The sequence below is a fragment of the Schistocerca gregaria genome, chromosome 7, assembly GCF_023897955.1.
Source record: "Schistocerca gregaria isolate iqSchGreg1 chromosome 7, iqSchGreg1.2, whole genome shotgun sequence".
Taxonomy (NCBI): domain Eukaryota; kingdom Metazoa; phylum Arthropoda; class Insecta; order Orthoptera; family Acrididae; genus Schistocerca; species Schistocerca gregaria.
Window position 1 is genome coordinate 505,526,061 of NC_064926.1, and position 27,206 is coordinate 505,553,266.

General features: G+C 45.1%; 1 protein-coding gene across 1 annotated transcript in view; it reads right to left on the reverse strand.

The window, feature by feature from the left end:
- The window catches only part of LOC126281993 (zinc finger protein basonuclin-1-like), a 303,711-nt gene that overhangs the window by 131,622 nt on the left and 144,883 nt on the right, over positions 1-27,206 (reverse strand). Inside the window, exon 3 of the mRNA XM_049981378.1 lies at positions 12,481-12,586. Within this exon, the coding sequence (XP_049837335.1) occupies positions 12,481-12,586 (106 nt within the window). The remainder of the gene's footprint in view (positions 1-12,480; positions 12,587-27,206) is intronic.

Sequence of the window (27,206 nt, forward strand, 5' to 3'; positions counted from 1 at the left end):
GTGCATATTGCATGCTCTAAGCCAAAGTCAAAAAAAAAAAAAAAACCAGCAGGTGGCCATAAGTGCATACTGCATGCTCTAAGCCAAAGTCAGAAAAACAGCAGTTAGCCATAAGTGCATACCACATACTCTAAGCCAAAGTAAAAAAAAAACAAAAAAAAACAAAAAAAAAAAAAACAGCGGGTGGCCATAAGTGTATACTGCATGCTCTAAGCCAAAGTCAAACAAACAGCGGGTGGCCGCAAGTGCATCTCTTCTTATTTGTCATCAGTTGGCTCAAAAACAACACCGTTCGTTCTATCTTGAATCATCACTGGTGATGGAAATGGTGTCTTTCTGCTAATAACAGTAAAAGAAAGGAACGTGTGAACTCAAACAAAGCAACAACGCTCCATATGAAGACTTGCTCGTATCCACAAAAGACAACGTTATGCATCTGGTGGGACGGTCACGCAGTGGCGTACTGAGGAGGTTAACCATCACTGCTGGCATTTACTATCAACAAATGACGTCTTGCAGACACAGTCCGAAAACGACCACCAGGAAAACTGCGTGAAGTGACGCTAATCCAGGATAATGCCCATCCACATTCTGCTACACTGACAAAAAATGCTATACAGGTGGGGAAGTCATTCCGCATCAACCTTATCCACCTGATCTTGCGCCCTCAGATTTTCATCTTTGTCGATCCCTGCCGAACAACTTTCAAGTAACTTGCTTTTCGAAGAGCTCTTTGCCTCAAAACTACTTGATTTCTACAGTAGTGGAATCGAAGAGGTATCCCAGCGTTGGCAGACCGTTGTGAAAAAATGAAGGAGAATATATTATTGATGACTAAAGTCCCCGTTACGTGCGTCTCTTTTTTTATTAACTTATGGAAAACGCTGGGGTCTTATGCACCAACCTAACAGATTGCGAAACGATACACTTGAAGTACTTGTAGTAGATGAGTTTTCCAATTTGGGCAGTAACTTAACAGATTATCGCCGAAACAGAGAGGATGTAGAACAAAGACCAGCAGTGGCAAGAAAAGTATTTCTGACGAAGAAATCTCTTAATGTCGAAAGTAAATGTAAGTTCTAGGAAGTGTAGGAGGTGTTTTCTGAAGGTTTTTTGCTGGAGTGTAGCCTATCATCAAAGTGAAACGTCGACAATATATGGATCAGACGAGAAAAGAATAGAAACTTTTGAAATGTGGTGCTAAGGTTCAAAATGGTTCAAATGGCTCTGAGCACTATGGGACTTAGCAAACTGAGCTCATCAGTCCCCGAGAACTTAGAACTACTTAAACCTAACTAACCTAAGGACATCACACAAATCCATGCCCGAGGCAGGATTCGAGCCTGCGGCTGCAGCGGTCGCTCAGTTCGAGACTGAAGCGCCTAGAACCGCTCGGCCACAACAGGCCGACAGGTACTAAAGAAGAATACTGAAGACTACATGGCAGATCATGTACCTAATGAGAAGGTGCTGAATGAAATTGAGGAGAAAAGAAATGCGTGGCACAACGTGAGTACAGGAAGGGATCGATTCAGGTACTGAACTGAATTGGGAGAAAAATAAATTTGTGGCACGATGTGATAGGCTAGGTTGGTGGATCGTATTCTGAGACATGAAGAAGCTTGGTAACTGCTGAATGTGTGGGGTATAACAATGGTTAAGAGATATCATGACTTGCCTATAGTAATCAGGTTGAAGTGGATGTGAGCGCGGTATTAATGGTGGGATGAAGAGGTTTTGCACAAGAGAGACTAGCGTGGATTCCTTCAATATAAAAACTGAAAGCCACAACAAAAACACAAGAAAATTGAGAGATATACAGCACCCGCTGACTGCGGGATAGTAACGTGAGCTGGTGGGAACCTCATGACTCGTTTTGTTGTCCGGAGGGATCTCACAATGTGTAGCACGTCGAAAAGCCCACCGGACCGTTCCTTTTTTTATTAGCCTCGAATGCGGGCGCCACTTTGAACGTCCCGCAGAAAGGCTAATAAAGTTGCCCGCGCCGACAGCTGCTGATTATTATTATAACTCGGAGCCAAATTCCGGGAAATAAGTCATTACGGGGAACGGGTTTCCCCGGCCGCGGTCTGTAGCCGCCGTGTGAGGCACGGCCCAGCGCAGCGGGGGTCGCTCGGAGGGGCTCATTGTGTTTTATGAAGTTATAAGGCGCGACAATGGCACGCGATATTGAAAGCGCCTCGTATCGACGTGCGCGCACGCTCCGATCGCGTGTGTGGGGCTGGGCTTCTCCGTGCAAGCAAGCCGCCACGCAGGTGGTCCGGACTGAGTTTGCTGGCGCCGGCACCTTGCATGTCGCGCATGCGCGGTCGCTCGCTTGCATATGCGTTATTTCGGCGGCGTCGGTCGCTGTCAAAGCAGGTCTGAGATACGGTAATGGTCGATCGAGAGCGAAGTATTGCTGTAAATAGTCTTCACGGGTGTGCTGCCGAATCACGTGCAAATCCCACAGTATTTCTAGGAGCAACTGTCCGAAATCATTAGGTGGTTGATCCTCGCTGGTGGCTAGGTACGACTGACAAGATCCGCATGTCGACGCCGCTGTATATAGGGCACGCGCGTGAAGATAGCGCAGGCGCGGAAACCACGCATGTGCAAAAATTTGCATATAGATGGCGCCAGACTCAAACGCCCTCTTTCGGGAAACGCAGAGCGGCCGGTCTGCGCGTGCGCTGACGCTGTGTTTACTAACATGCTGCCAAAGTTATGACGGGTCTATTATCGAAAGCTCTTTACTTTCTCGTCGTGATGTAACAGCAGCCAATGCAGGGTTCCAGGCTGTACTCAATTGAAATCCCGCATCCCTGTTGATAAGGTTATCAGCTGTACGTATTTGTATTGCCTCCTTAATGACGCAATCCCAGAAAGAGGATGCTGGGAATAAAGCTTCAGTCTTTTCATAAATCGTGTGATGTCCTGTGTTCGGACAGTGTTCTGCAATTGCCGACTTCTCCGGTTGGCGTAGGCGTGTATGACGTTGATGTTCATCGCAACGTTCTTGTATTGTGCGACATGTCTGACCTATATATGCAGCCCCACACTGACAAGGAATCTTGTACACACCACGTTTCCTCAGACTGAGATCATCCTTAACCTAACCTAACAGGTTCCTCAGTTTCGCAGATGGTCGGAAAACACACTTGATGTCATATCTTTCGAGGACTTTTCCGATTCTTGATGACATGGCACCAAAGTACGGCAAGAAGGCCAAGGGGGTGGGTGTCTTCGTATCTTCATTCTGCTCCATAGATTGAACTTGCTTGGGCCTGAATGCATTACGTATTTGTCTCTCAGAATAACCGTTTTGACGTAAGACTGTCTTCAAAAGTTGCATCTCACTCGGCAGGCTTTCAGACAACACACGCGCTCTATGAACTAGCTGACGTAATGCACTACTGCATTGTGCTGGATGATGGCAGCTTGTGGCCTGCAAATATAGATCTGTATTCGTTGGCTTACGGTATACGCTGTGTTCCAAGGTTCCATCTGCTTTCCTTCGTACCAAAACATCAAGAAAAGGTAGAGTGCCACCTTTTTCGACTTCCATAGTGAAGTTAGTATTCGGATGGAGCGAATTTAGATGTTGAAGAAACGTAGGTAGAGTATCCAGTCCATGTGGCCACACCACAAAAGTATCGTCAACATACCGCAGAAAACAATAGAGTTTGAGAATGGCTGACTGTAGTGCTTTATCTTCAAAGTCCCCCATAAAATAATTGGCCACCACAGGAGAAAGAGGGCTCCCCATGGCGACACCGTCCACTTGTTCAAAATATTGGTCTTGAAATAAGAAGCATGTTGAAGTAAGCACATGTATTGCTACTGATTTTGGCGGAAGGCAGGAATAAAATGGTTCAAATGGCACTATGGGACATAACATCTGAGGTCATCAGTCGCCTAGAACTTAGAAATACTAAAACCTAACCAACCTAAGGACATCACACACATCCATGCCCGAGGCAGGATTCGAACCCGCGACCGTAGAGGTCGCGCGGTTCCAGACTGAAGCGCCTAGAAACGCTCGGCCACTCCGGCCGGAGAAGGCAGGAAACAGAAGAAAGTTAGGGTTTAATGTCCAGTCGCACAGTGGGTCAACTCGCTTCGAAACCTTGAAATAATAAAAGAAAAAATCCTACGAAATTGTGTACTTTCTAGATTCTTCGTGGCGCTGATTAGCAATCGGAGCGGAGTTACAAAATTCAATATGGCGGATCCAGGCAACGGCCTCGCCGCGGTGGATGCAAGGGTTCCCGTCATATCACCGAAGTTAAGCGCTGTCGGGCGTGGCAGGCATTTGGATGGGTAACCATTCGGGCCGCCATGTGCTGTTGCCATTTTTCGGGAGCACTCAGCCTCGTGATGCCAATTGAGGAGCTACTCGACTGAATAGTAGCGGCTCCGGTCAACGAAAACCATCATAACGACCGGGAGAGCAGTGTGCTGACCACACGCGTCTCCTATCCATATCTTAAGCTGAGGATGACACGGCGGTCGGATGTTCCCGATGGGCCACTTGTGACCTGAAGACGGAGTTCTATAATATGGCATATCCAAGTTGGCTGATCAAAAATTGTAAATCTGGCGAACTGGAGCAAAATTTAGTGTGTAAATTATTGTCAGTCGCTGATAATGAATGAGAAGTCGAAATTGCCGGACTGAAACATTTTATTCCATACTTTGCATTTATTGATCCAATATTTGAGTATGGGAGCACTAACCGACATGCAACGAACTTAACACTGAATTTACGAACCTTTACGAAACTTTTTCTCTCTTCCACAAAATTCTCGCTGTTCGTGCAACCAAACTTCATCATCAGGCATGACGTTTTAATTTATTACGTCTGTACTAACAAAACTGTTTGCAAAACTATTTTCAGACAGTATCCACATATACTGCACAGTGTACCTGCAACATTTCACTGAGGCGACAAAAGTCATGGGATCGTCATGGCGGTACTATCGCCTGCACAGGATATAAAACGGCAGTGCATTCGCGGAGCTGTCATTCATATTTAGACGATTAATGTGAAAAGACTTCCGACGTTATTATGCCCGCACTACCGGAGTTAACTGACTTTGAATGCGGAGTGGTAGTTGCAGCCAGACGCAAGGGACATTCCATTTCGGAGGTCGTTACGAGATCCACAGTGCCAGGATTGTACCAACAGTATTAAATTTCAGGTGATGCCTATCACCAAGGACAGTGCAGTCGCCGACGGCCTTCACTTAATTACCGAGAGCAGCGGCGTTTATTTGTCAGTGCTAACAGACAAACGACGCTCTTTGAAATAACGGCAGAAATAAAAATTGGATGTACGACGAATTTATCCGTTAGGACACTGCGGTGAAATTTGGTGTTAATTGCCTATGGATGCAGACGATCTCGCGAGTGCCTTTGCTAACAGCACAAGATCGCCTACAGCGCCTTTCCTGGACTCGTGAACATATCGCTTGCACCCTAGAGGGTCACAAAACCGTGGCCTGATCAAATAAGTCCCGATTTCAGTTGGTACGACCTGATGGTTGGATTCGACTGTGGTGCAGACCCCACGAAGCCAAGGACCTAAGTTGTCCACAAGTCACTGTTTAAGCCAGTGGTGACTCTATAATGGTGTGGACTGTGCATCCATGGAAATGAGTGGTGCCTCTAGTCCAAATCAACCGATCATTGAATGGAAATGGTTATGTTCTTGTACCTGGAAACTATTTGCAGCCATTCGTGGAATTCATGTTCCCAACCAACGATGGAATTTTTATGTATGTCAATACGCCATACCACCCGGCACCGGGCCACAATCGTTCACGATTGGTTTGAAGAACATCCTGATAGTTTGAGAGAATGACTTTGCCATCCAGATCGCCCGACATGCATACCATCGAACATTTGTGGGACATAATGGGGAGGTCAACTCGTGCACGGAATCCTGCACCGGCAACACTTTCGCAATTAAGGACGACTATAGAGACAGCGACTTGTTGAGTCCATGACACGTTGAGTTGCTGCAGTATACCAGGCAAAAGGAAGGTCCGACTCTATATTAGGAAGTATTGCTTGACGCTTGTTGCCTCCGTGTATATCGTTATATGACAGATAGTTCAGGAGATGTGACGTTATAAACACTGAGATGTGTATAAAGCTACCTTTTTCTAAAATTAGAGCGCAAACTACCCTGACTACATTCATTAGTGTTTCATAACGAGTGCACTTTGCGACTTCCAACACTGTCACTTATTTTCTCTCAGCAAAACAGAACATAGATCATTGAACTAGAAATCTGCATATATCCTTCAAAGAACAATTGAGTCACTGTGCCTCGTAATATTCACTCTGTAACAAGCCCCAGCCTGGCGCAACCAAAAACACGTCAGCTTAAAATGGATACGAGATTACAAGTGGCGAGTATATTTTATACGAGTTTTCTTCTTTCGTCCCACAACATGGCTGGTTGTGACCTCGGAACTATTTGGCCCATGTCACTGCGCCTCCAGCGAATTTTCATCAGTTTTTGAGGTACTGCTTCCCTCGGAAGCCTAGGCTGGGTAGTGGCTTCGAAGGCCTTTGACGATGACGCAGAAAACTTTTTTTGCACGAATATTACTGAAATGATTTTTCCCCTCTGCCGTCTTTCTCCATCACTCAGCAACACGTTGGAATGAATATTTTCGCTCACGTATGTTGCAGTTAATACTTTACCGAGTAATTAAAAATAGTTTGTAACTGGACGGGTAGAAGTTTACTACAGGTCGAGAACAAGCTCGGAGACGGATGCAAATCGATCGTGCCCGTACAGTGTATCCATCCAGCTATTCATGTTAAGGGATTTAGGGAAATCGCAGGGCAGCTGCCGTCCACCAGAGTACGAGTCACTGTTTCACTCCACGCTGTCAATTAAATTAGGACTGCAGCATTTCTCACTTACTGTTCCATATATAACAAAGGATCAATGAAGGAAATAAAAGAAAGTTACAAGAGTAGGATTAAAATTTCCTCAGCAAGAATGTCGATGAAACGATGTCCTGATAACATTTCTATCCTCGGTGAAACGAAAAAAAAGGGATGTGTTGAACGTAGTCGACAATCTGCTAAACACAGGAAATATGGATTGAGAGGGGACTAAAGAAAAACGAAGCCATGGATGAGTAACAGAAATGAGGTAAGTGTCAAACTTACATCTACGTCTGTACTCTGTGAGCCACCTGGCGGTGTCTGGCGGAGGGTGGTTCTGGTGTCACCATTCAGGAATCCTGAATGCTGAAAATTAAGTAGACTGATAAGAAATTAGGTGGCTCTTTAAAGAACCGGCGAGGAAATGCAAGTGAGAAACCTTAACTAGAAGAAAGAACAGGATGCTAAGACGTAGTTGCAACATGTACCACAAATATTTCAGGAAACTGGTATATTTTCCACTCGCAGATTAGCACGGTATAGGAAATCGCTGCGGTCCGCATCAAAACAGTCAGAAGACAAAAAGTGCGGATAGAAAAACGTCAGCAGCCTTCTCATACAATGTGTGCCCAAAGTTTCTGGGCATTCATTATTGTTGACACCCCACAACCGCCATTACCGGAAATTGGATCCACCTGAAAAATTATTTGTTACGACAAGTAAATTTCCTCCGTTTGCAGCTATTCAGCTTTTTGAAAATATTTTTTGTGGATACGTGAGAGTTTTGTGTGTGTTTGTACAGAGTAGAGGTGCGTGAGAGCGCGTATAATGTATTGTTGTGTTCCTGTTGTATGATGATGGGACGGAGAGGGTAGACCCCGTTGCTGCCACATAGCCCGCTCCTCTCGTACGGCTCTAAGGAGGCCGCCGAGCCAAACGTCCCAATGCGAAGGACGGATTGCCACCAACAGTGTCATACTCTCAGTTCATGCGATACTGCTGAGATCTTTGGAAACAATCCAGGACCCTGGCGCAACAACTGGTGATCAGGAACTTTAGACCACAGCTCTCCTCCTCTGGTCTGCCGAGGACTGGCAGCGAAAATTTCATCCACCACCAGGATTCAAACCTGCTAGCCTCCGAGGCGATTATTTTATATGAGGCAAAAATGTACATTAAAATTAATGGAAATGTCGTTGTAGTCTCCAACAGTTCCTTTCTATCACTATTTGACGTTGAAGTAACATAACTTACACAAGCCCGGACAACCCTAAAATATTTGTTACGATTTGCAGTGGCTAATATTACGAACATTTATCACCATTTAAAAAAATAATATTACTGAAGAAATACTGATATGTTTAAAGTACAGCCAATTTGTTACTCTGGACACTGAAACTACATTTTCTTATCAAATGTCAATAGTGGGTGTAATAAGGATGCCTCCACTCAGACATCGTAAGCTGTTGTTGAGCTGAATTGGTATTTTCATTTACATACAAAGCGTCGGAAGTATTCATAATGTCTTTCGCAAATGGTTGTTCGTCAACGGTAAACACGGCGTTCAGAAAAAATGTCGAATACTTTGGGAGGTGGTAGCAATCATCGAAGCAAGAAAAACAAGTCCATTGAACGTGGGTCCGGAAATGCATACATTCTGAGATAAATCCAACAAACATAAGTCCTGAATTGCATACATCCTTCGACAAACACGTGAAGTTTTTTAACTTGGCGTCCATTAATGATAATGTACCCTTCTGCCTTCTGGTGTAAGGGATTTGGAAATTTGTGGTAAGGTCTTATGGGACCAAACTACTTACGTGATCGGTCCCTAAGCCGACACACTACTTAATCTAACTTAACCTAACTTAGGCTATGGACAACACACACACCCATGCCCGAGGGAGGACGCGAAACTCCGACGGACCGTAACAAGGCGCCTAAGACCGCACGGCTACCCCGCGCAGCTGTAAGGAATAACGCACCATTTGAAGTACACCAGCTTGTTGTTGCACCTGGTGACACATATTGAAGACGCAACCCTGTAGTGTCTGCACGTCGCTGATTGGCGTGGCGTAGAACAATTCCTCCAAGTGTCTCCATAAGCAAAAGTCTAAGGGACTGAGGTCTGGGGAACGAGCATGCCAAGGTGTGGATCTCGCTCCCCCCCCCCTCCCCCCTCCGTCCCAGGCCCCGTCCTCCCGACCAATCCAGCGCTCCTAAAATATCTACCTCATCATGCATGAACCCACATTCCTACTCGAAGGTGCAATGGTGTAACGGCACAGCCTCCAGCAAGGTAGGCAACACATTGGGTATTGGTCTCACCGCAGACTTCTAGTACTCAGCCACACACAATTGATATCTTCAAAGTGTACGGGCCTGAAGATGGGGTTGACGCAACGTCGAAACTAGTAGCCAAACAAATATGGAATCTTAAGTACAGCTGGAGGAGTTTCATTTTTAATAAAAAATTATACTAGCTGATGTCCCACCATCATCCAATTTAAATATGGATGTACGAACATTTATGAAAAAGTCCAGATAATGCGCCCCAGTTAACATTTGTGGTAGCGCGTATGACTCTATTAATCTATCGGCAATTACGCCTGCCCATACGTCGATTGAGAATCGACGTTGATGCCCTCTTTCGTGACCTGTTTGAGGATTTACATCTGCCCATACATGCTCGCTATGGAAATTCACAACACCATCTCGTGTGAACCGTGACTCATCGCTAAATAAAATCTTGGTTATGAACAGTGGATCTGTGGCACACTTGTGCAACAGCTATTCACAGAACCACCGTCTACCATAATGATCACTTGGCCGTAGATGGTGGGGATACAGTAATTTTTCGTGAAGTACCTCCCAGATAAGAGAGTGAGACATGCTTTCTGCTGCTGCTGATCGTCGTACAACTGGTTCCATGGATTTCTTCCACCGATGGTAGCACACGCTCCTCCATGTCAGACGTGAAGACTGTGCTCGGCCTTCCACTGTCAGGCTTCGGACGTGCCATGGTACCTGTGTCCCTCAGACTCTGGAAAAGTCTACCAAACAGCTGAGCAGAGGGCACCCTGCTCTGTGGATATCTTTCAGCGTAGAGGGTACAGGCTCGCAGATTACGTTCATTTCCTAAGCCATAACAGAATATGATATCCGCCCATTTCACTTGTAGAGTAGTAGGTTTCCATTGATAACAAGTGGTAGAAGAGAGAAAATGTAAATGTACCACAACATCTGACCGTACAAACAGGGCAATGACTGTAAACACGTAAGTGAATCCGCGATTGGAAGAAGGAAAAGACGATGATAGGTACCCAGCCTGACAGTTTTGTACACAAACACGACGAAAGCTGCCTACAATACTACTCGAACCACACAACTGACTGTTTACCACCGAGTGGTAAGTAAAGTATTGTGAATAAGACCTTATAATAACCTGCCGACACTTTTGACGGAGTGCCAATGCAATGACTGTGCTAATATTAGCAACCAAGCGTCGCGCAGATCTTCCTGTAAACAAGTGATTATCTCGGAGAGTATGCGTTTGCGAACCCACGTTTATTGGACTTCGATGAATGCTGCCACCTGTGAAAGTATTCGACGCTTTGTTTTGAAATCCCTGTATAAGTGTAGTTTGCTCCTTGGTGATTCCTACGAGGAGTCCACATATAAGGCAGAATAATCGTTCTTCAAGAAACTAATGTCTCATGGTGAGATTTTTATCGAGCACAAGTAGATCTGATACGACAGTGAGGAAGGAGAGCTCACTCAGCGACGAACAAACGTGGACCACGTAATGAGTCCACAACTCAGGGTCGTTGGTATAGTCTCCGCATGACGGTGACAAATGTCACAGTGTCATCCTCACTGTTGGCTAAGCGCAGTGTCTCAGCAGAGGTTTTGTACACCTGTCTGCGTCGACGGCTCTGCGTCGTAGGGAACGTGGCACTGGCGTCGTGTAAGCCTCTGCGTTGCCCTTCACTGTCACAGAAGCACCTATGACAATGACGTGTAAGTGAACACTGTTTTTGGGGTGTAGAGTGGAACAGTGTAGTGATTTTACGCCCCAACCTGCTCTACAGCAATGGGTACATGTACGTGTTAGGTAATACCGTAATAGCCGGCCGAAGTGACCCAGCGGTTCTAGGTGCTACATTCTGGAAACGCCTGACCGCTACCGTCGCAGGTTCGAATCCTGCCTCGGGCATGGATGTGTGTGATGTTAGGTTTAAGTAGTTCTAAGTTCTAGGGGACTGATGACCTCAGAAGTTAAGTCCCACAGTGCTCAGAGCCATTTGAATCAATACCGTGATACAACCTGTTGAGCTCCCGCAAGCAGTCGTGCACGGCACTTTAGTGTATGGAGTATTTCTTGATTTCCAAAAGCAATTGACTCAGCGCAACAACGTCACTTATTAGCGAATTTACGATTATTGGCTCAGAATAGCGCCCTCAGTTACTATAAAAATTACGATTATATTTGATTGGCCTGAGGACTCCTTGGTAGAGGGGACGCAGTGTGTTAGATTTCATGGAGAGACATAGACAGATAGAAGTAACTTCATTACAACTTCAGACGTTTTGCAGAAGATGCAATTATCTATAATGAACCACTAACTGGAAAAAGTCACGCAAATGTTTAGTCAGATTATTCAAAAAATTCAAAGCGGTGCAAAGATTATCAACTCTCTTCAAACGATCATAAGCATGTACTTCACAAAAAGCGGAAGCTTCATACCCTCTGACTACTATATTAATGAACCACATAAGTAGAATATGTTAACTTATAGAAATAACTGTGTGTAACAATTTGTGGTGATATGAGCTGGAATAATAGCGAAGTCACGGTTGTAGGTAAAACAGGTGGCACTATTCGGTTCATCGGTGGGATACTCGGTAAATGCACTCAAGAAAATGGAAAGCTTCTAAAGCACTTGTCGACCCAGCCTAGAACATTCTCCAAGCGTGTAATACTCATAACGAACAGGGGGTAGTGGACGTATACAAAGAATGGCAACACGAATGGTCGCTGGTTCATTTGACTCACGGCAGAGCGTCACGAAAATGCTGAAATACCTGAAATGGAAGATGCTTAAAGACAGGCGTCAACTATCTCTCCAAAGCAACGTGCAAAGATTCGAGAACCAGTATTACGTGAGAAATCTAGAAATATACTACTGCCTCGCACTAATCTCTCCCATTATGATCGCGCTCACAATATTAGACTAATCACAGAATATGTAAAGATATTTAAGCAGTCGTTGTCCCCGTGTTCAGTATGTGAACTGAACAGAAAGAAACCTTCTGCCATATACTTCACAGTCGTATGAAATGAACGTATGAAGACTATAACAAGTGCCGGAGACCCGCAATGCTGCCATATGGCTACTTACGGCTTTCTTCCAGTCTTACTTATGAGACTTTGGAGACTGCATCTTTGCCCAACACCAGTATATGAGATAAAAGTACGCGAGTTAGAACGGAGGCGGAGTCACCACCTTGGCAGACTCTCCGCACAGCTGCCGGTACGTGTCACTGAGGCTGCTCGGCGTTAACACTCACCGTGAGGCACCCATCCGTGTCCGCAGGCGCAGCAGAAACGACTTCCGTTTCCGGGGCTCGGCGTGAAGGCGGCGCAGTCGCAACCCGGGACGCAGCATCTCGAACCCTGCACACAAACAGAGACCGTAGTCGCCACACTTCCTGCACCAAGTGCGCGTTGTCACGCCATGCACATATCCGGCCACCCTCTTTTGTTTGCCTGGATGTTGTGTGGTTTTTATTCACATTGAGAATGCCAGGCTGCGCAATCTGTGAAGCAGCGAACCACCGGAACAGGACTCTGCTTTGTGTAGGTTATTTCACTTAATAACGCTATTTATGGAACACCCATTCGGCCGAAATATAGAGTGAACGGCCATTCCACCGACAGACTTTCAGAGATGGTGGTATGGACCAAAAACAAGAAAAAAGTCTAGGTTATAGGGAATTTAAAATGAATACCTTAAAAGATTTTGGAGCTTGTTCAGCATGATAGACGTATTTCAGAGGAGCAAAAACAAACACTTCTAGCTCTTAAGGCATGCAGTTTAGAAAACATGTTTACTAGAAAGTTATTTCTTGTTTTGGTCCATACTATCACCTTTCAAAAAATGTACGGCAAAGATTTCTCAGTAGCTGTGATGTTTATCACAGTAGAGAAAATGAACAAGTGGTCTTATCTCATAACGTATGCATTTTAGACCCGGTGTTGTGAGTAGCGTTTACTTATGTGTATGTTATCGTTAATACAAACCTGGGAATGTCAACTGACAATCTAAAAGTGCTACTGAGCTCAAAGCCACATCACTTACATAAGACTGAAAAGAATCCTATGTGTGTAAAAACCGATCTCATTCATAAGCAAATAAATAACCAAATCAATATATATATATAGTTTAAAGAAAAAGTAATTATATATATCTATATGTGTGTGTGTTTAGCAGGGACATATACATATAAAGCCCTGCTAAACAATTACGTGTTACGAATCTCATCTCCAAAATAAAGTACTAGCAGAAACAGCAAGACTCCGCAACAGCTAAAAAATTCTGCCGAAAGCTAACTACCATTGGTCCAGGGAAAGTGTGTTTATAATCATGACACAGAATGCAATCAAACACATGGCTCAACCTATACGCACTGAAATTTCAGTTAGGAAGGAACTCATCAAAGAAAACAGTTATAGACTCTAATATGAAAATTCATTTAATCTAATAACTTCCATGGTACAGTAAACTACCTCAGAAGATCAATCAATAGAGTAATTATCAAAAACACGACTGTGACGAGGGTGAAGCGGATCAACAATAGATGTGACTGTCAAAGATTCTACGACTCCACAGCGCTGCCATCGCAGACACAGATACTGTGGCCTACCAACTTTTCCTCTGACCAAGATTCTTCAAATATATCGTTTTCCTTTACAAATATTAACACATCCACCAACATAATCAAAAAATAGCCATCTTAAAATCTTTACTAGGACTTTTTTAATTGGTTTTGTCCCTACTACCACCTCTGAAAGTTAGTCGGTGGTTCTGCTTCAGCATGTATCGAGATATATAGAAATTGTCGTAGGTTCCACGACCGTGTGAGATCCATCTCGCCCTAATCGTATATGAGACCCAGAAAGCAGTGGATGCTGGATTCCCCTTTGTCGGTGCGTTCCTTAACTTCCAGGCTGACTATGTTGAAAAATCAATATATAGACGTGAAGAATACAGATATAGTGTGTTAATGAATTTTGCTTTATTTTAAAACCTTTCATAATTTTCACGTACAAATTTAGAAGGTATCACTTTACAGCACGCCCTCTCACATTGTTCTCAAAATAATGCATCTGGTTTACAGAGACAACATGGGTGCCCAAAGTAGCAAATACAAATACAATTATTGCAAAGTGTAAACGGAAACACGTACTCTCAATATCCAACATCTAACACGGAAATAATTCTTTAAAAATGCATAAGAGGACGATAATTTTGAATCCCCAGCGGAACTGGTTAAAAAGTGATATGCGGTCGTACACTCATGCTCATAAATCGAGGATAATGCTGACACATGGTGAAACAACTCTCTGGTGGGGGGTTTGGGGGTTTAAATCATCTCGGGGTATGACCATGAGGTGCATTTGACCTGTGGTCGTCGAACGGTGGCGCTGGCAGCAGTCCACATACGCAGAGGTGTGTTAGTGCATGTCAGACTAGGGTGCAGAGAGTAAGTGGGCAGACGTTCTCAGACGTCCTAATGGTGACTGTGTGTTTAAAATGGCTGAAAGAACACATATTGTTGACGTTATGAAGGGTAGAATACTAGGGGGGCTGGTCAAACACATCAGGTCGTAGTATGGGCCCTCCATGTGCCACAAAGTGTGATCTGAAGATTATGGCAACGGTTCCAGCAGACAGCAAACGTGTCCAGGCGCTACAGTACGGGAATTTCATAGTGTACAACACCACAAGAAGACCGATATCTCAGCATCAGTGCCATCAGACGGCCACGGAGTACTGCAGGTAGCCTTGCTCGGGACCTTACCGCAGCCACTGGAACAATTGTCTTCAAACACACAGTCTACAGACGACTGAACAGACGTGGTTTATGCACCCGGTGACCTACTAACTGCATTCCACTTACCCCTGGTCACAGGAGAGACCGTAAAGCCTGATGTCAAGAACATAGTACATGGCCATTGGAACAGGTTATGTTCACGGACTAGTCTTGGTGTAGTCTGAACACTGATTCTCGCCGGGTCTTGGTCTGGCGTGAACCAGGAATACCAACACGTTAATGTCATAGAAAAGAACCTGTATGGAGGTCGTGGTTTGATGGTGTGGGGTGGAATTATGATTGGTGCACGTACATCCCTGGACGTCTTTGACAGAGGAACTGTAACAGGTTAGATGTAACGGGACGTCATTTTGCAGCAGTATGTCCGCCTTTTCAGGGGTGCAGTGGGTCCCACCTTCCTCCTGACGGATGATAACACACGACCCCACTGAGCTGCCGTCGTGGAGGAGTACATTGAAACAGAAGATATCAGGCGAATAGAGTGGCCTGCCTGTTCTCCAGACCTAAACCCCATCGATCACGTCTGGAATACTCTCGGTCGACGTATCGCTGCGCGTCTTCAAACCCCTACGACACTTCAGGGGCTCCGACAGGCACTGGTGCAAGAATGGGAGGCTATACTCCAGCAGCTGCACGACCACCTGATCCAGAGTATGCCAACCCGTTGTGCGGCCTGTGTACGTGTGCATGGTGATCATATTCCATATTGATGTCGGGGTACAAGCGCAGAAAGTAGTGGTGTTTTGTAGAACACGTGTCTCGATACGGTTTTGTCAACTTATCACCAATACCGTGCACTTACAGATTTGTGTCGTGCGTGTTCCCTATGTGCCTATGCTATTAGCGCCAGTTTTGTGTAGTGCCACTTTGTATGGCACCACATTCTGCAATTATCCTTAATTTATGAGTATGAGTGTATAATCACCATCCGTTTAACGAAAAATGGACGAATTATGAGATTCCACCCCATCACGCGGAATGATATCATTGCAGGTACGAATGGGGAGTGATCGCTAGATAATTTTTCAGGTATTTAGAACGAACTTTTGAAATAATGTATACAGTCACCACGGCAAGTCACCATAAAAATCCCATCCTTCTCCTCACGATTGTAGAAATTCTGAATCAGCTTGTACTGACACTAGGAAAACCAGACTACAACCCAAACCAGAACAGAACTTGACGAAAATCGGCAGCCGATCAGAATTCCCAATATACAGTCCATCCACAGCACTTCCGCAGAGTTAACACCAGAGGTACCGGCCTATTCTCAAGACAAAGATCCATTTCTTCATTGCCTTCTCTATCCGTCCGGTCTCAGAGGCGTAGTGTTGTGCCTTCTCACGCACACACAATCATCCTGAAAGAACAGTATCACATTAAATGAAAGGAAATGCGGCTGCAGAGAGTTCAGAATTCAGTCGTCGTTATTCTGTATGTTTGAATGTATACATTCCACTATGGAACCCAGTCCGATATCATTCTCTAATTAGAGATACAATCTTGTTTTCAATGAAACTGCCATGCAAATTTGCCTAGTGCCTTGGTAGTTCGTATGGTAGCCATTAAAACAAACGTGGTTTTCGTTTCAGAGATAGTTTTCAACGAAATTTCAATCTCCAACGTTCTCCTGCAAATGGGAAAGTATTTTATTCCGAACGCTGTACATTGAGGAACATGACCATCGTAATAGTTGTCTGGCTGATTTGGCGGAGGGGATCAAATAGCGAGGTCATCGGTTCCATCGGATTAGGAAAGGATAGGGAAAGAAACCGGCAGTGCCCTTATAAAGGAACCATCCCTGCATTTGCCCGAAGCGATTTAGGGAAATCACGGAAAACCTAAACCAGGATGGCCGGTCGGGTTTTGAACCGTTGTCCTCCCCAGTGCGAGTCAAGTGGGCTAACCACTGCACCGGTCCAAATGTAATGCAATAACAAAAATCAGCGTTTTTATGGAAAGATATAAGTGATAATTTTCCCGTTGTGCTACTAGAGTTTGGAGCAGTGGAGAAGTAATCTCAAACTAGTTCTGTGACCTCTCTGTCAGACACTCCGTGTCAACTGCAGAGTAAAACACAGATGCAAATGTGTTGCATTTCATTGCTTTCAACATAAATATTACAATAACAAACGTCAAAATCAGTTAATATGCCCCACGTTCTTGATACTGAGCAAAGTGATACAATTTTAGTCGCGTTCGTGCACCCCTCTACAATCTGATTGTTTGATGCCGATCAACTTGGTTCACAGACTACGTAAACGATAAACGTCTGCACAACCTCAGGAAGTGAAAAATATATAGAGGAATTAATAGATGGAAAAAGTAAACTAGCCTCCTCCACTTCCCACTGCTCCCTGTCGCGTGCAGCGCATTTGAGAAGTTAGGTGGCAAACAACATCAGTGAGGAAATTGGACGTTGTGTCTTGGGAGACTTAGGAAGGGACGCCCTGGATGTTGGAAGAGTTCTGCCGAGTACGTGAGATTGTTCGCTAACTACCGGCCATATTATCTTGCCGTACAGTAACAATCCTTGGATCCGCTGAAGATTCCATCAAATAGCCAAGACCAAGTGCAGAGAAGATACTGTGAGTGCTTGATTGCTAACAAGCGACATCACCTTCTCAACAATACCTTCAATTCGGGGCCCATTCGGTAACAAGTATGAATAGGTCTCCCTTTTCATTACACAGTTTGTCCCAATATAGTACATATTTATCATTTCAGATTCTTCTTTACTAAATATTACTTTTTCATTGAGTACATTGAGGTTAGTGATTGTGGCTTACACAAATAAATACAAGATGTAAATTAATAAAACCGACAAATTTCAGGGACGTATGCTTGACGGGAAATGCGCGAAAAAAGATCCTATGAACAAGTGTCCGGAAATACATTGTTGTCACGGTAGATGATAGTTATGAGCTGACGAATGTAAGTTCCTCTGATCACGTGCTGTGTGTCTAGTTCTCAGATGACGATTATGCATAGTGATGATGTAAGTTCTGATAAAAGCTGATCTGTCGGTAAACAGGACTGCTGAGAGAAATCCTATAATAGTGATGACCTGGTGTAAAACCATAAACAAATTCGCCAAATGGCGTGGCCCTGCGGTTAGACGCGCCATGTCACGGATTGCATGGTCCCTCCCTCCGGAGGTTTGAGTCCTCCCTCGGGCATGGGTGTGTGTGTGTGTGTTGTTCTTAGCATAAGTTAGTTTAAGTGGTGTGTAAGTCTAGGGACCGGTGACCTCAGCAGTTTGAGCCCTTAGGAATTCACACACATTTGAAGATCGACACAATCCTTCCCGTAGAGGGAAGTCCATTGCTGATAACCTTTGCGCTCGTTGCAATTGATAGGGATAGCAACAGTTGTCATGCAGGATACACATAATCATACAGTGGCTTACATCATGTTTCCAGGCCACCTGCCTGGAGTTAGAGTTCGTCACATTATCCTGTACAGCCCGGTCCTCCAAATCTGGTGTTTACACAGTCTGCTATCTCTCCGACATTCACTGAGTCTGAGAGGTCACATAATCACACAAACGCCCAAAAAGGGCTTGAAATGTTGCGTGATGTGGTCGCTGTTGTAAGGCGTCCGGAGGTAACGGATCTTACATGAACTTTATCCATAAAAACAGTTTGAGGTCCTCAGAAAATAAGAATTACATTATATCAACAAAAGGCAATTGCAGTTAATCTCATGTCCCCGAAAACTAACAGTACAATAGTTACCAATATTATTATGGCCAGCGCCGTGAAACTAACAAGTTAAAGTGAAACACATTTCGGAGAGAAACCGAGCAGGTGGTTAATGACATCATAAAACTCCCATTTAGCAAGAGAAAGGCGAGTTTCAGCACAGAATGGGATAAGGCTAGTACAATACATTATTCCTTTTAGCGTAAATAAGGCCACGACCGAGGGTAAGTGCCTGCACGTCATTAACAGGGCTAGGCCGCAACCCAGAAAGAAAAATAAAAATGTTTATTCACCCTAGCGAGACAGTGATTGGCTGAAGCCATATTTGGCGATGCAGACGCGACACGGTGGGGAGATCCCCATTATATAAAAGCATTTTGAGACCTCTCTCTCTGTATCGTGGCAGCCCGCGCATGCGTAAGAAGATAAGCAAAGGCACTGAGAGTTTGCTTTCTGCGAAGTGAGATGCCGCTTGGTAAAATACCACACGCATTAGGCCACAGTAAATGTTGAGCCTAGAGTTTGCTCACTCCAATTTGCGTACGCTTTGACCATTGAATGTCAAAAGCTAGGATACTAACCTACCCTCACATTGAGTACATGAGAGTTTTTAATTGGTTCAAAAAGTAAATTAATTTTCCACCCACTCGGTGCATTGACCAGCTGCAACAACGTAGATTTACATGAGATGATGAGAATATTCATTCTTTCCTTTGATAGAAAATTTTCATGTGTAGACATAACGATTTTAATCATCATCATTTCAATATGTCGAAGAAATAAATGTTTTGTGATTGAGTTGTTGTTGTAGTCTTCTGTCCTGAGACTGGTTTGATGCAGCTCTTCATGCCACTCTACCCTGTGCAAGCTTCTTCATCTCCCAGTACCTACTGCAACCTACATCCTTCTGAATCCGTTTAGTGTATTTATCTCTTGGTCTCCCTCTAAGATTTTTATCCTCCACGCATCCCTCCAATACTAAATTGGTGATCCCTTGATGCCTCAGAACATGTCCTACGAACCGATCCCTTGGTCTAGTCAAGTTGTGCCACAAACGTCTCTTCTCCCCAATCCTATTCAATACCTCCTCATGAGTTATGTGATCTACCCATCTAATCTTCAGCACTCTTCTGTAGCACCACATTTCGCAAGCTTCTATTCTCTTTTTTCCAAACTATTTATCGTCCATGTTTCACTTCCATGCGTGGCTACGCTTCATACAAATACTTTCAGAAACGACTTCCTGACACTTAAATCTTTACTCGATGTTAACAAATTTCTCTCATTCAGAAACGTTTCTCTTGGCATTGCCAGTCTACAGTTTATATCCTTTCTACTTCGACCATCATCAGTTACTTTCCTCCCCAAATAGCAAAACTCCTTTACTACTTTAAGCGTCTCATTTCGTAATTTAATTCCCTCAGCATCACCCGAATTAATTCGACTACATTGCAATATCCTCGTTTTGTTTTTCTTGATGTTCATCTTATACCCTCCTTTCATGACATTGTCCATTCCGTTCAACTGTTCTTCCAAGTCCTTTGCAGTCTCTGACTGAATTACAATGTCATCCGCGAACCTCAAAGTTTTTATTTCTTCTCCATGGATTTTAATACCTACTCCGAATTTTTCTTTCGTTTCCTTCACTGCTTGCTCAATATACAGATTGAATAACATCGGGGAGAGGCTACAATCCTGTCTCACTCCCTTCCCAACCACTGCTTCCTTTTCATGCCCCACGACTCTTATAACTGCCGTCTGGTTTCTGTACAAATTGTAAATAGCCTTTCGCTCCCTGTATTTTACACCTGCCACCTTTAGAATTTGAAAAAGAGTCAAAAGCTTTCTCTAAGTCTACAAATGCTAGAAACGTAGGTTTGCCTTTCCTTAATCTAGCTTCTAAGATACGTCTTAGGGCCAGTATTGCCTCACGTGTTCCAATATTTCTACGGAATCCAAAAAAATGGTTCTGAGCACTATGGGACTTAACATCTTAGGTCATCAGTCCCCTAGAACTTAGAACTACTTAAACCTAACTAACCTAAGGACATCACACACATCCATGCCCGAGGCAGGATTCGAACCTGCGACCGCAACATACGGAATCCAAACTGATCTTCCCCGAGGTCGGCTTCTACCAGTGATTGAGTATGAAAAGTAATTGAACATGATTTTTGTTCATCATTTGACCCCTGAAAGCAACAGTTGATAAATTATGTATAGAATAAAAAAGCTAATAGCTGTTTTGTCTTTCTAGAATAGACCCCAAACTTTTAATCCATGCATTCTAGGAGAGTGACAGCAGCATTTCTAATGATTTCTGTTGCAATCCGCACCTAATATTAGCTTACCTTACAGGGCCAGGATCATATTTGTTTAGAATGTCTGTTTGATTTCGTGGGCTTGAGAATACACTTCAGAGATTTTGTCCATTTGCGTGCTAAGTGGTAAGCTGCGTTTGCACACATTACTACATTCATTGTGCAGATACAAAGGTCGGATGTACGACAGTGTCTTTGAGGATACTTGTTTTGGCATAGCTGTGCTGCCTCTCAACCGTTTCCATCTGCTTGGCCATACACAAAAATCAGCTTTACTTATTCCAGAGATGAATATCATACCATTTCACTGCTCACAGAATCCTGCATCAATCACACTGCCTGCAACACACAAGGAACACACGGCACGTGGTCAGAAAAACTGTCATTCTTCAGTGCCTTCTGCCGTGGTAGCAATATCTTTCCAGTCAGGAATACATCCCTGCACTGCGTCGGTTTTGTTAATGTTCACCCTGTATAACTCACAATATTTCATAAATGAATAATTCCATGTGACAGTTTTATAACAATATGTAATTTCACTCAATGCCTTGCAACTGTGTGCCGTGTTTATTCTGACGAACTAGACCATTACGACTGACTGAGCCATCTAAGACACAAAGGATAGTGCGACTGCAGGGACTTACGTCTGGCATGCGACCAACATTTTCACCTTATGTCCAAAAACTACATTTGTAGTGCCCCTGCCCACAATAGCCAGTACCCGCAGCAGGCACTCTACTGATTCCCACAAGAGTTCGGGCAATGCGAGGGCACCTGCGCTGAAGATCATTGGCTGGTAAGCCTTATCTACACTCCTGGAAATTGAAATAAGAACACCGTGATTTCATTGTCCCAGGAAGGGGAAACTTTATTGACACATTCCTGGGGTCAGATACATCACATGATCACACTGACAGAACCACAGGCACATAGACACAGGCAACAGAGCATCCACAATGTCGGCACTAGTACACTGTATATCCACCTTTCGCAGCAATGCAGGCTGCTATTTTCCCATGGAGACGATCGTAGAGATGCTGGATGTAGTCCTGTGGAACGGCTTGCCATGCCATTTCCACCTGGCGCCTCAGTTGGACCAGCGTTCGTGCTGGACGTGCAGACCGCGTGAGACGACGCTTCATCCAGTCCCAAACATGCTCAATGGGGGACAGATCCGGAGATCTTGCTGGCCAGGGTAGCTGACTTACACCTTCTAGAGCACTTTGGGTGGCACGGGATACATGCGGACGTGCATTGTCCTGTTGGAACAGCAAGTTCCCTTGCCGGTCTAGGAATGGTAGAACGATGGGTTCGATGACGGTTTGGATGTACCGTGCACTATTCAGTGTCCCCTCGACGATCACCAGAGGTGTACGGCCAGTGTAGGAGATCGCTCCCCACACCATGATGCCGCGTGTTGGCCCTGTGTGCCTCGGTCGTATGCAGTCCTCATTGTGGCGCTCACCTGCACGGCGCCAAACACGCATACGACCATCATTGGCACCAAGGCAGAAGCGACTCTCATCGCTGAAGACGACACGTCTCCATTCGTCCCTCCATTCACGCCTGTCGCGACACCACTGGAGGCGGGCTGCACGATGTTGGGGCGTGAGCGGAAGACGGCCTAACGGTGTGCGGGACCGTAGACCAGCTTCATGGAGACGGTCCTCGCTGATACCCCAGGAGCAACAGTGTCCCTAATTTACTGGTAAGTGGCGGTGCGGTCCCCTACGGCACTGCGTAGGATCCTACGGTCTTGGCGTGCATCCGTGCGTCGCTGCGGTCCGGTCCCAGGTCGACGGGCACGTGCACCTTCCGCCGACCACTGGCGACAACATCGATGTACTGTGGAGACCTCACGCCCCACGTGTTGAGCAATTCGGCGGTACGTCCACACCCGGCCTCCCGCATGCCCACTATACGCCCTCGCTCAAAGTCCGTCAACTGCACATACGGTTCACGTCCACGCTGTCGCGGCATGCTACCAGTGTTAAAGACTGCGATGGAGCTCCGTATGCCACGGCCAACTGGCTGACACTGACGGCGGCGGTGCACAAATGCTGCGCAGCTCGCGCCATTCGACGGCCAACACCGCGGTTCCTGGTGTGTCCGCTGTGCCGTGCGTGTGATCATTGCTTGTACAGCCCTCTCGCAGTGTCCGGAGCAAGTATGGTGGGTCTGACACACCGGTATCAATGTGTTCTTTTTTACATTTCCAGGAGTGTATATGGAGATGGTATCTGTTCTTTCAGATGTACTCACAATGCTGAAATTCTTACGGTAATCGGTAGAGTGACTGACGCGAGTAATGAGTATAGTGGGCAGAGGAACTACAAATGTAGTGTGTGGAGAGTAAGTTATGGGTCTCACGGGGAGCATACCAGAAATGAGTTTCTGCAGCCGCACTCCCCTCTCTGTCCTCGCGGGCTCAGTCGGACAGAGCATCTCCCATGTAAGCAGGAGATCCTGGGTTCGAGTCCCGGGGCACACATTTTCAACTGTCCCTGTTGGTATTTATCAGCGCCTGAAAGCAGCTAATGTTCTGGCTTTGATTGTAATTTCATTATGATTACTAGCCCCGGCGGTAAGATCGCTGCCTGGTGACAGCGGAGGTACTCGAAACAGTGATATACGTAAGCAGTAGATATGAATGGGAGGACACTGGTCGCTTATGAGGAAAACCACTGACATTCCCGACGTTGACAAAGAACAGATTGTCACAGCCCGGCCTCTGGGAACGACGATCTCGGAAACGGTAGTCAGCTGTCCGCATGCTACAGCCATGACCATCTATAAAAATTTCATGAAGGGTACACAACCAGGTGTTGGAAACCCACGACTCATCACAGAACATAGGGGTCGGAAACTTACCCGCTCTGTGCAGCAACATAGGCGGCTGTTTGTGGTAAACCTGATTACAGAGTATAGTGCTGGTGTAAATGGCACACCATTCAGCGTACATGGCCGGAAATGGGACCCCGCATTAGACGAACCTTACTGGTTCTGAACCCTGCTTATTCTTATGATAACACGACATCGTCAATTAGGATTGCAATGGGCACGATATGAAATAGAACAGAATGTTGATCGATGGAAACGTGTCACCTGGTCGGCTGAACTTTCTTGTCATACCAAGTCCATGGTCTTGTCCAGGGATGGAACCACAAAGGCAAATATCTGCATCTACAACTACATTTACACTCCGCAAGCCACCCGACGGTCTGTGGTGGAGGGCACTTTACGTGCCACTGTCATTACCTTCCTTTTCCTGTTCCAGTCGCGAAAGGTTCGCGGGAAGAACGACTGCCGGAAAGCCTCCGAGCGCGCTCGAATCTCTCTAATTTTACATTCGTGATCTCCTCGGGAGGTATAAGTAGGGGAAGCAATGTATTCGATACCTCATCCAGAAACGCACCCTCTCGAAACCTGGACAGCAAGCTACACCGCGATGTAGAGCGCCTCTCTTGCAGTCTGCCACTTGAGTTTGCTAAACATCTTCGTAACGCTATCACGCTTACCAAATAAACCTGTGACGAAGGAAACGCGCCGCACTTCTCTATCTCCTCTGTCAACTGACCTGATACGGATCCCACACTGATGAGCAATACGCAGGTATGGGTCGAACGATTGTTTTGTAAGCCACCTCCTTTGTTGATGGACTACATTTTCTAAGGACTCTCCCAATAAATCTCAACCTGGCACCCACCTTACCAAAAGTAATTTTATATGATCATTTCATTTCAAATCGTTCCGTACGATTACTCCCAGATAAAGGATCCTTCTTTCTATGTATTCGCAATACATTACATTTGTCTATGTTAAGGGTCTTCTGCCACTCCCTGCACCAAGTGCCTATCCGCTGCAGATCTTCCTGCATTTCACTGCAATTTTCTAACGCTGCAACTTCTCTGTACATAACTGCATCATCCGCGAAACGCCGCATGGAACTTCCGACACTATCTACTAGGTCGTTTATATATAGTGTGAAAAGCAATGCTCCCATAATATTCCCCTGTGGCACGCCAGAGGTTACTTTAACGTCTGTAGACGTCTCTCCATTGACAACAACATGCTGTGTTCTGTTATCTAAAACCTCTTCAATCCAGCCACACAGCTGGTCTGATATTCCGTAGACTCTTACTTTGTTTATCAGGCGACAGTGCGAAACTGTATGGAACGCCTTCCGGAAGTCAAGGAAAATGGCATTTATCTGGGAGCCTGTATCTAATATTTTCTGGATCTCATGAACAAATAAAGCGAGTTGGGTCTCACACAATCACCGTCTCCAGAAACTATGTTGATTCCTACAGAGTAGATTCTGGGTTTCCAGAAATGACATGATACGCGAGCAAAAAACATGTTCTAAAATTCTACAACAGATCAATGTCAGAGATATAGGCCTATAGTTCTACGCATCTGCTCGACAACCCTTCTTGAAAACTGGAACTACCTGTGACCTTTTCCAATCATTTGGAACCTTTAGTTACTCTAGAGACTTGCGGTACACGGCTGTTAGAAGGGGGGCAAGTTCTTTCGCGTAATCTGTGTAGTATTGAATTGGTATCCCGTCAGGTCCAGTGGACTTTTCTCTATTGAGTGATTTCAGTTACTTTTCTATTCCTTGGACAGTTACTTCGATGTCAGCAATTTTTCGGTTCGTACGAGGATTTAGAGAATGAACTTCTCAAGATGTGCACTGCGTCAAGAACGCAGGCTGGTGGAGGCAGTTTTATGCTTTGGAGGACATTCACCTGTGCTCCCATCTGCACCACGACAGCTGTCACTGCGTGAACATTGTTACGGATCACCTGAACCACTCGGTGCTTGATGTCCTCCTCGACGACGACCGTGGCATATTCCAGAAAGATAGCTGTCGGGTGACAGTGACAGAATCACGCTGCATTGGTTTATTGAGGATGGTAGTGAACACAGACTGATTCGTATCTACCATATTCTGGTAGCCTGACCCCGATGGAATACTTCTGAGACCCTCTTATATATCATCTCCACGCCCACAAACCACCAGGCCATAATTTAAGGAAAATGCCACATTTATAAACCTATCAAGGACATATCATGGACTTGTCTAATCCATGCCATGCTGTACTGAGTCGGGATGAAGCAGCTATTACAGACGCGTGGTCTTAGCGTTTAGACTCATCTGCGTATTTTAATGTTACATTAAATTAATCGCAAGTCAGAGGAATTTCAGGTTGTTATGAACTGTTGAAGTGGTATCAAGTGGAAGGACGCTCTATGTACTGTGTTACCGTTCACACATTTGAATATGAGCTGAATAAGAAAAACGATAATTTTTTTTTAAGAAATAGCATACTATGATTTCCTGCCACTTTCCAATTGCCACGTGCCTTCTTGGTCCTGATCAGACACTCCCCTAGCTTGCGACCCCTCTGTGACTCAGCGCTCTTCGTCCTTCAGATCGCCCCCCCCCCCCCCCCTTACTTCTTCGCCGAAGCTGCGACTGTTAATGGAACACAGTGTCCTTCCCTGCCTAAACATCATTCATTACCCACTTGTCAGCGCTTATCTTGCTTATCGATTGTAAAGTAAAAGAGACACACTAAGAGAGAAGTGGTCCTTTCTCAACTGACGGGACGGATAAAGGGTAGATTCACTTACTCCCGCATACTTTGCAACCGACAGCAGAACATAATTTACGTTCCGCCGTCATTACTGCCAACTACGGCTGTATAGTCGCTTTTCCACTTTAGTTCGTTCACATTTCTGAATGCATACCAGCGCCTCTAAGGTATTGGTGGACGCTGTTTTTGGTGTTTTTGAGAAGTTTGTTGCCTACTCGTCAAGCGTCTGTAGCAGTGAGCGAGATGTGGTGACGTGCAGAACGGCGACTGTGCACACGCCATACAATATCAATCACTGATGTTAAACGGGGTCGATCGAGGTTTAAGAACTAGTTTTCCACCTTCTTTGTGAAATCCTTCAAATCCGACGTTGTTCATGACTTTGAAACCAGTGACTTTACAATTTCTAATTCAGCAGTACTGGTGTACCATGCATCGAGCTTTACATACTGACAGCATTATTACTTCCTGTATTTGGAAAACTTGACATCGTCCTAGGAGGGAGTCAGGACGATCTGTATTATTTATTATAAACTAGCTTAAGCGCCCGC